Below are 10,281 nucleotides of genomic sequence, written 5' to 3' on the forward strand. Positions count from 1 at the left end.
ATACCCGAGCTACAACTACTGGTCGCTACACTATTGACTCTATTAGTCATATACTCATTATCTGGCATGAAGAAGTCTGGCCCTAATTTTGGAGTATACGTAAAATTGCCTTCCCCGTCGAAAAAATGACAGGGAATTGGCAAACCATTTAAAATTAAGATAGTGTTACCATTATCATCAGAGGACTCTCCCAAGTCCACAGCTGGCTCTTTGGCCTTTTGTTTCCCCTTGCCTTGGGGAGCAGAAGGCCTTTCTGCGGAAGGATTGCCCGTGGGCTCCCTAATAGTAATCCCCGTTGGCCTCCTCCGAGGAGGAGACACGGGAGGTTGCTGCTCGAGAACCCCCTCGGTAGTGGCTTCGTCTACCACGGACCCTCTATTTTCATGGCGAGGAGCCAGGAGGCCAGACCACCTCAAGTTTTCTTCAGTCACCAGGATCTTGACGCTTTTTGCTGCGTCGGACATCCTGGCCAGAGTGTTAGACCTCAACACCATGTCTGGTGTTGGGGTTGGGCGTAACCAAGGGCCTGAAAAACAGATTATGGTTTAAGAAAAACGAAGGGAGACACCTTGAGTAAAAGTATCGACCAGTCACAAACGGTGCTTACCTCCTCGTGCGAAGGCCAGGTTGTTGCTGGATATGTCCGGGGTAAGAAAGTACTCTTTATTGTATTGCCCCACATTCGAGATGTGCGTTGTGTCACTCAGGAACGTTCAACTGGTTTCCTGGTGACAAAAATGGAAGAAACCCGTTCCGTGTTGTTGCGGGTTAGACTTGAGGTCAAAGAGATAGTTGACCTCGTGGGGTGAAGGTTCTGGCCATTTCTTAAGTTTATACAGGATATAGAGTGCGGCCAGCATTCTATATCTGTTTGGAGTTATTTGGAAGGGGGCGACACCAAAATAATTGGCCACCCCCACAAAAAAGGGATGAAGAGGGAGATAAGCTCCCGCCTCAATATGATACCGAGACCAGGCGCTGTTGACACCTCCGGGGAGGTTAGCCCTCTGGTCTGCGGCAGGCTGTATAATGGAAACCCCTGTGAGGGGGAATCTCGTGAAGCAGTTAGCAATCATCCGAAGAGTCACTGAACTGGCCAGGGAAGTATACCACTCGACATCAGGCAAGTTCTGATGGCGAGGGCTGGCCCTAATTTGGATATTAGGGCCAGGAGCGAGATTTTCTCGACCGGTGGTCGTGGGAGCCCTTGCCTGCGAATCAGGCCGAGCAGGGAGAATTTGGGTTGTTTTCAGACTCGGGTCTTTTCTTGCCTCAAGATTTGGAACGGGCCATAGAAGGAGAAAGATGGGGTCTGGAAGAAGGTCGCGAGAAAGGGATCTCGTGGACACGGTCAGCTAGTTGATCTTCTCCCTCGAGCAGTTGGGCGAGAAGGTCGTCGTCAATAGGCCTCTCACCTCCCCACAAATCTGGCATTAAAATCTGCATACAGAAGAATGGGGAGGTGAGGATGGAAAACTTTTTGAAAGCTTTTTAGAATAACGCTAGTCGAGTATAAAAATTGAGTTTTTATACAACAGCATTCTAACGAAAAGTTAAATCTTTCTACACGAACAGTTTGAAAAACAGATCAAAGGGTGAAAGTAAAAAGTTTTTCTGATAAAGCTTTTTCAACTCCCCTTAGGGCGAGAAAAATTTATTTTTTCAACTAGCCTAAAAGATCGAATTTTTACTTCGATTTTACGTCCTAAAAAGCATGATCCCGGATTTTAAACTAACTCGTAACTCTATTTTGCCTACAAAACATTCTGTCTACAAGTTCCTCAAACCAGAAACAGATAAACTCAAACAGTCCACCGTCAGAAGCATGCACCACGAAAAATTAGAAGCATGGGATTTCGAAAACTTACCAAGAAGAGTAATCGTGGAGATGGAAGAAAGTTCTTCGGAGATCAAGGAGCTCACGGTCTGAGTCTTGGAAGTGCAGGAAAACAGTCTCCGGGGAAGTTTAAAACTCTGGTTTTTAGGGTTTCTTGCAAAAACAGTGGCGTGGGTAAAAAGAAAAAGGAGGCTTCGAAGGTCTTATATAAGTTTGTCTCTGACATTAAAAAGTGTAATCATTAGTTTTCCTTTTTTAAAGTATGGGGAAACGTGATGGCCGTCGAAATCGTTTCTGGGGAACCGAGAGGACATGATTAAACAGAAGTGGGTTACTTTTTTCAAGAACACACGAAGGGTTCTGACACGTCAGACGGGGTTACCGAAGAGTCGTTCGTCCAAAAGTTTATTTACTGCTCGTGATAAATAAACTTGGGGGGCAAATGTTATCCATAAAATTAGCATTGATGACGTGGCAAGTAATCCCTGGACACGTGGCTGACACCTGGAAACGTCTGCTAGAGTATCGACCAGAGGACACATTAGAAGCAGTGTAAGCCTGACTTACCCGCGACCAGTCTGGTCGATGGTTCCGTATACAAGGCGACGTTTATGGGAAGATCTTTATGAATCCCGAATTTATCTCACACAATCTCCTGAGTATCCGATTATTCAGGAAAGAATATCTGTAACAATCTTTTGTAATCCCCCTTGAGCCTATAAATAGCAAGAGATAGCTCAAGGGAGAGGACTTTTGGCTTTTGATACGTGAGAGATTACAGTGATTATCCTAGGAATATTGTATTGCTCTTGAGAAAGTGGTGAAACGCATCGAACCCTAGTTCTTTAATCACTCTTCTGGTTTTTATATCAATATCATTCTAAGTGGACGTAGGTCATTACCAGATCCTAGGGCCGAACCACTATAAAATATCGTGTCTTATTTACTTTTGTCATTACGTTCTTTTCATCTCTTTCATTCATATCAAGCATATTTTGACTCCGTGTCAGTTGGCCAAATCTTAGGTTAACAGCTTTGAGTTGTAATATACAAAATTAAGGTTGCATCCTCAAATTCCCAACAACCTCAATGAAGGATTTTTTTTTCAAGAAAGTAATATCACAAGAGAATGGGATGAATACCAAGGAGTGGGCAATTTATGCAGCAAGCGTCTTTGAGATAATATGGAAAAATCAGAATGATGTATTTAGGAAAGGTTCCAACCCAAATTTGCAACTCATCTTGCAACAAGTGATGAGTAGGTACTTAGAATTCAGTAGGCTGATGAGGGGAATGGACTCACTACCCATAAGTAACATTAAGAGGTGCAACAATCTTGAGGTCTATGAGCCAATTGATAGAGCCATTTTTGTGGATGCTTCGTTCAAAGACGAAAGGGCTGGCATAGCTACAATTGCCATGCAGAAAGATGTTGACAGCTGGGTAGAGAAAACCCAGGAAGTGAAGGCCAGCAACTGCCTGGAGAGCGGAATTTTGGCCATTTGGATGGGTTTGCACTGGGCATTGGAACAAGGATGGCAACAAATCAGAGTTTTCTCTCTTTACTAGCTGTTCAAGCTTTCAACAAAAAAGTTTTTCCTCCACATTAGCACCTATACAGCCTGTCCATGGAAGTGTCTAATAATGCTAGAATATCTGGATCAACATCCAATATTTCCCGAAAAAAAGAACTCCCGAGAAATTCCAGCAAAAACCAAAACTTATTATTATTGGTCTCTTTGTTTTAAATCCAAAAAACATTAGAAATTTAAAATAAATTAAAAACAAAGTTCGGGTCTATCACCCCAAGATCTGGATATTTTAAACTAGTTAAATTAAAGAGTAATGATATATACACCTAAAATATATAATAATGTTGGATGTTAAAAAAAATGTATTACCTGAATAGCATTTCGTTGCGTCTAGTATTGATTTGTGTGTGTGTGTATATATATATAATACATGTAAGAAAATATATATTTTGTTAAAACACAAGTAAAAAATGTTATGGCACACAGCATCAGATAGCAGAAGGCATGTGCCTTGAAGTTGCACATCCTACGTTTGAGAGCAAATGTATATTATCTTCAAATACAAATTAAACTCTAACAATTTAACCAAAAAAAAATAAAGAAAGAAAATGGAATTCTGGTTCGAAAAGGAAAACCAGGTACACCAAAATGTCATAAAAGACAGCTCTCGATTTGACAGGTTCTAACACTAAAACCCAAATTCAACTTAAGCTCAAATCATTGCAGTTCCACGAAAACCCAAATCCACCATGGAACGACACTCCTTTACTCCTTTACAACGGCTAACATTCTGTAGACCTGCAAAGATGCAATTTCATGATACTTCCTTACTATAATCTACCAAACACCAACCAGCCAACCTGCAAGAACATCCCCAGTGCAGATGTGAGAGTTCAGTAATAGTCTACAGTAGCTACTGCATCACTTGTTTCCCTTGAGCTGCAAGTTTTGTGGCAACTTGTTCTTCCGACAAAGGTAAGTAGTAGATCCGAGGAGTTGCCTTGGTTTTTCGAAAGAGGTCATCTAATGTGACAATTGGAGGGTCAAGCTTTTCTGGCAGCGGTGGTGGCGGTGGAAGAGGAAGCCTTTCTCTCACTTGGGGAGGATTAGACAAGGGTGGTGGTGGAGGGAGAGAAGGCGGTGCTGTAAGCTGCTGCTGCTGCCTAGGTTGCCGAGGGGACTGTTGGGCCTGTGTGACTGATAGGATAGGAGCAACAGGAGCTGCATTGGGAGATGCAACAGGAGCTGCATTGGCAGAAGCTACAGGAACTTGTGGACTCTCCACCCGAGTTTTTACTTCCTGAGGATCGACAAATTCTGCTATGAGCAGCCTTCCACCATTTGGAGGCCACTGCAGGTTATATACAGCATTGCGTGTTTCAATGGCTTCTTCCACTGATGAATACTGCACCATCAAGGTTATTGAATTAAGTTTGTTTTTTCAATGATCAACAAAATAAATCCATGGCACACACTCAACTTGGAGTATACATATATGCATAAAGAGTCTTACTGTAACATAGCAATGGGTCTTAATGTGATCCATCCAGAAACTGGTTACATTCCCAGTTTTGCCCAAAAGCTCTTGCACTGCTTTCAAGGTGAAGGGCCGCAGAAACCGATCAATCCTTAGAGAAGAGGTTGGAGATTTTGGTGATGGTGGGACTGCATAATAATGCAAGCAAATAATGAACCAAATTGTTTTTATTAATTTATCCGAATTCAATACAAAGTATTAAATAATCACTCACCAGCACGTTCCTTGGGTGAATCCTCACTAATGATTGAGTCTGCTCTAGCAAGGCGCTTCAAGGCAGAGGACTGGAACGCATCCTTGGGTGTAGTGGTAGTAATATTAGAGCTTTGTGGCTCTGGAATTTTTAGGCTTTCAGAGTTCCACCGCCGCTGCCTTTTTAGAGGCTCACTGTTTCCAGCCAATGATTCATCTTGAGTAAAGAAAAAACACGGTTTTAGAAATATAAATAAAATAGAAATAGAACCAAAGGAAAATTAAGCTTTGACAGTGTTCAACTTCTGTAGAATATAATATATATACTCATTTTATACTAATGAAATAAAGATAATACTGTCAACGAGGCGGAAAAGAAAAATCAACTACTAGGGCTTCAAAGCTCACCATTAATCTTTCTTTTCTCAGCATGTGCAGATGGACGCTCTTCATTCTCAACATGGGCGTCTTTTCCGTCTGCAGAAAAATCATCTCCCACAATATCAACATGACCTTCCTCCTTCATATCAGAAACTTCAGTTTTCTCACTCTTATCTCCCACATCATCAGAACTATACTTGGAATCAATTTGTTTACTCTCCAGCACATCTTCTTCCATAGAATCATCTCCAGAACTTCTGTCTAAATTTAACTTTTCAGAGTACCCCACATCTAGATTATCATTTTTCTTCCTCAAATCTGCATTATTACCATTATTGTCATCCTTCTCATCGACAGATGTGTTGCTCTCATGTGGCTCTTCAACATCCATAGGATGTAAGTCACCACCGGCCTGAACAATAGTGCTGGATGATGGTGCCACCATCTCCGGCTTAATAACATCTAATTCTAATTTGACATTATCAGCAATTATGTTATCCTTTAGTTCAATCTTTTCATTAATAGACACAGAATCAGTAGAAATAGAATCATATTTTACTTGAGACCCAAAATTAGGTCTGACCTCAGATACCTGGTTTTCTGGAGCAGAAATGTCGAGCTTGACTTCCTCGGATGTAGGCTTGGAACACTCATTCTCCAGCTGTGACTTTGTACTGTCGATTTCCAGCTGGGTCTTTGAGTCTTCACTCTCTACCTGGGGCTTTGAGACAGCACTCTCTAACAGCTTTGAGCCAGCACTCTCTAACTGGGGCTTCGAGTCAGAACTCTCAACCTGGTGCTTTGAGTCAGCATTCTCTACCTTGGGCTTTGAATGCTCACTATCCAGCTGGGCCTTTGCATCCTCATTCTCCAGCTGGGACATTGAATCCTCATTCTCCAGCTGAGACTTTGAATCCTCATTCTCCAGCTGAGACTTAGCACTCCCCTTCTCTTTCTGAATCTCAGAATCTTGCTCACTGAATGCTACATCAGGTACCACACTCTCAGTGACCGTAACTGTGGTTTCTACAGTAGTTTCATAACTAACCACAGTCTCCTCCACCACAGAAGAATCTTCACCAACTAAAACATATCCTTCCTGAATATTACCCTGGTCCAAGGCTGGTACACTGTTATTATTGTCATCCTGAACAGGAAGGTTATCCACCTTTCTGGTCTTCTTACCACTACCATCCACAGTGCCTTTACAGTTTTTCTCCCCACTTTTCACTACAACTGCTGGTTGTGGACTAGATTCAATACCATTATCATTATCGTTATCATTATCATCATTATCGTTATCACTCTGAGAAATAGTCCTTTCAGTACGCACTGCTTCATCCAAACGTTTTACCAAATCCTCCTTCAAACCTCTAGTTATCAATTTCCTCTTCTTAAGCTCTTCTTTTAACTCTGTAACCTTCCACTGATCAATCGGTCGATTGTCAAGGATCTGATATGGCGATGATCGTGGTGATGACATTTTTTGAATTGAAAACTCAAAGTTCAATCCTGATTTAAATTATAAGACTTGTTAAAAACCAGCTGTAGAGAAAATATTACTATTTTCCTAGAAGAAGAAAAAAGTGCAAAAAGATTCATTCCTGATATGTGAACGATGAGTTGTACCCCCCACCCCTCTCTCATCATATCATTCAATCATTTTACTGAAACGCTCTATTACTTTTTTTCATGTCAAAACATATCGAAACAATATTACTTTTTCCAATTAGGAAAATCATAACCAACCAAAAGAAAATGAATTGAAAAAGGGGGGAAATCATTAGAAGAAGAAGAAACCAAACAATTCCACAAGACCCCAGATTAGAAGAAGAAGGATAAAGAAAATGAAACCCTTATATTCTTGACCTAAGGAATTAAATAAAAACACAATGCAACTGAACCTAGCGTAGCAAGACCAAAATCCGAACAATGGTGTTCTTCCTACGCACCCAAAATGAAACCCGTCAATAACAATGAGAAATAAAATACTAAAAATCAGGAATTACTCACAGTAATGTTCGCGAGGTAGGCCAGCAACAGATAAAGAACCAGAATAGAGAGGAAAAATGAAACCCTAATTTCATAAGAGAAAAGCCACCATTAGAGGAGAAAGCAGATAAATACAATTACCATCAACAGCACAAAAAACCCAGAACACAACAGGAAAAGCTTGTTTATATTATGCGTCTTCAGAGACAAAAGACCCCCAAAATTCCTGTTTTTCCTTGTCAATCCTGAAAATAACGAAAAACAGAACAGAACAGAACGAAAATACTAAAATATGTAAAATAAAATTTAAAAAGAAAAAAGACAACAAAAATGGTAGAGATAAAGATGACAAAAAAAAGTTCGGTCTTTTGGGTTGGGATTAAAATTTGTATGGTTTGATTTTGGTGAAGCTAATAAGAAATTGGGTATCTAGGGTTTCTTCTTCTTGGCTATGTGTTGTGTTATCGAAACAGAAAGTAGAAACTATTCGTACTGGGCTTTCATTTCTCAAATATTCATTTTAGATTTTTTATTTATTTTTAATTATTTCATGGTTACACTTACATATGTACATTCGAGAAAACTCCGTTATTCAATTGGGCTCGCCCTTACTTCTGTTATGGGCTATGATTAGTGGATGTCATACTTCGGCCCTACAAAACTTCGACGTTCTTAACAAAATAATATTTCCAGAAATTTACAAATACAATATATAAGGTCAAATAAAAAATAATTACAAAAATACCTGCCTAAATTTTATTTACATATACCATGGAATCTAAACACAATGTTGACATAGATATATATTTATATGACTACATGACATATATATAAAATATAATAATATTTTTAAAAAAAGTTAATAATATAAATAAAATAATAATAGAAAAGTCATAGTGTAGACAGTAATATATATGCATCAACTATTTTTAGTTTCTAATATATCTTGCAATGTCCTTTGATGACTTTGATGAAGAAAAAGAGCTTCAATCACTTGATAAAAAATAAACTATTATACAAATTTATAAGATAAAAAAAATGATATATGTGCCTTTATTATTTTTAAATAAATATGATTTAATTATTTAAATAATCATAAAATATCTTTTAAATATTCTATTTTAATTAATTTATTTATTTATTTTTGTTTAAGTTTATATTTTTTCTAGTTTTTTAATTTGACACTAACAACAACAAAATTATATATTATATGTTTAATATATATTAAGTTTAATTAAATTTTATTTAAGTTATAAAATGTATGGTTTTATTATTTTTAAATAATTACCATTGTAAAATATCTTATTTTAATTGGTTTAATTATTTACTTATTTAATTTTATTTAAGTTTAAGTCATGTTTACAATCTACCATTAAATATAAGAATATTATGTTAAATATAAGAATATTCCGTTAAAGTTAACGAAAAAAAATAAAAATCCGTTAAAACCATGAATTTCCATTATCTATACACTTATTATAATAGAAGAGATGTCAACACTGGTATACCGAAATAAAAAATAATACCTGCCAAAAACTGAAAAAATAGAAAATTTTGGCTTCTCAAAATTTCTCATTTTTCTGAGTTATAAAAATCAAATTTGTGGTTGCTTACGATGCCGATAAAATACATTTTAATAACTTTTTCGTAAAAGGCTTCATTTTAGTTTGATTCAAGCCTATTTCTAGAAATTAGCTATCTTAAGATACCAATTAATTACCTTTAAAAATATAATTTTATTTTTAAGTTATATTATGATGACTTATTATTTAAGATACGTTTTAATTACCTTTAAGCATATTTTAGAAACTAATGAGTTGTGATATAGTATAACAAATTATTATATAACTTATTAGTAAAATTTATATGAGTATACCGAAATCAAAAATATTATGTTGTCTTGTTATTTAAGATATTTTTACATTATTTTCAAGCATATTTAAGAAACTAATGAGTTACAATAAAGTATAAGAAATTGTCATATAACTTATTAGCAAAATTAGTATAGTTATTTTTTTAATGCAACTCATTTTATGATGTTTAAGATACCATTTAGTTTCTTTATAAGTTTTTTTAGAAACATGTCTAAGTTGTTCTATAAAATAGGCTTATTTAGAATACCATCTAGTAACTTTTTTTTTTGTCGGGAATAGAGTTTATTACTATTCAAAATGTAACAGAAAAAGAGTACAAATTGGAGGGGGATTTCCTCCAACCAGCAAAACTCATCGTCTAGCCTAAGGGCATGCTTCGTCAATCCATGGGCCAGATTATCAAACTTACGGCAAACATGTGACAGAGATGCCCCCAAAAAAGTAGACAATAAAGTTTTAATATCTGAAAAAAATAATCCCCAGTCATTTTGATATGCTATGTTATTTAAAGCCAAAACAAGAGAAAGGGAGTCAGAAAAGATAACATCCAGCTGAAGTCCAAGCCTTTGAGCCCAATTGAGTGCGACCAACAGTGCTATAGCTTCTGCTTGAAAGGCTGACAACATTCCTGCAATATAATTCATAAGAGAGTTTAGACAAGAACGAAACAAAAGTATTTCATAGGAATTGAAAAACTATAAACAAAACCTCCCTCTAAAGTAATCAAATAACCTTAACCAAAGGGATTTCCAAAGATCGATATAACCATTTACCTTTTTGCTCACTTATAGGAATGCCTCTTACAATTAATTTCGAGTTTTTGTAGTAAGTTTTAACTTAAAGAACGACGACACTTGCCTTTTAAGGGCTTAGATAAAACTGCAATAACTTCTTTCTCTGAGGATAGGATGATTGCTCCAAATCCTATCATTTCTG

General features: G+C 37.2%; 1 protein-coding gene across 1 annotated transcript; it reads right to left on the reverse strand.

The window, feature by feature from the left end:
* Positions 1-3,833: 3,833 nt before the first annotated feature.
* LOC133804418 (uncharacterized) lies at positions 3,834-7,977 on the reverse strand. The gene is made up of 5 exons (XM_062242589.1): positions 7,493-7,977; positions 5,507-6,991; positions 5,121-5,315; positions 4,883-5,034; positions 3,834-4,774 (listed from the first exon to the last, which is right to left on the reverse strand). Exons 2-5 carry the CDS (start codon positions 6,960-6,962, stop codon positions 4,283-4,285), a joined length of 2,295 nt encoding a protein of 764 aa, XP_062098573.1. The 5' UTR covers positions 6,963-6,991; positions 7,493-7,977; the 3' UTR covers positions 3,834-4,282.
* Positions 7,978-10,281: the final 2,304 nt, after the last annotated feature.

This window comes from Humulus lupulus, chromosome 1, assembly GCF_963169125.1.
Source record: "Humulus lupulus chromosome 1, drHumLupu1.1, whole genome shotgun sequence".
NCBI lineage: Eukaryota > Viridiplantae > Streptophyta > Magnoliopsida > Rosales > Cannabaceae > Humulus > Humulus lupulus.

Excerpts from the sequence above, each read along its gene's own strand:
- LOC133804418 (XM_062242589.1), bottom strand. The coding sequence starts at position 6,962 with ATGTCATCACCACGATCATCGCCATATCAGATCCTTGACAATCGACCG. Across the intron at positions 5,316-5,506 it reads TGAGAAAAGAAAGATTAATG|ATGAATCATTGGCTGGAAAC; the intron begins GTGAGCTTTGAA and ends TCTTTACTCAAG. Across the intron at positions 4,775-4,882 it reads AGACCCATTGCTATGTTACA|TATTCATCAGTGGAAGAAGC; the intron begins GTAAGACTCTTT and ends TTGATGGTGCAG.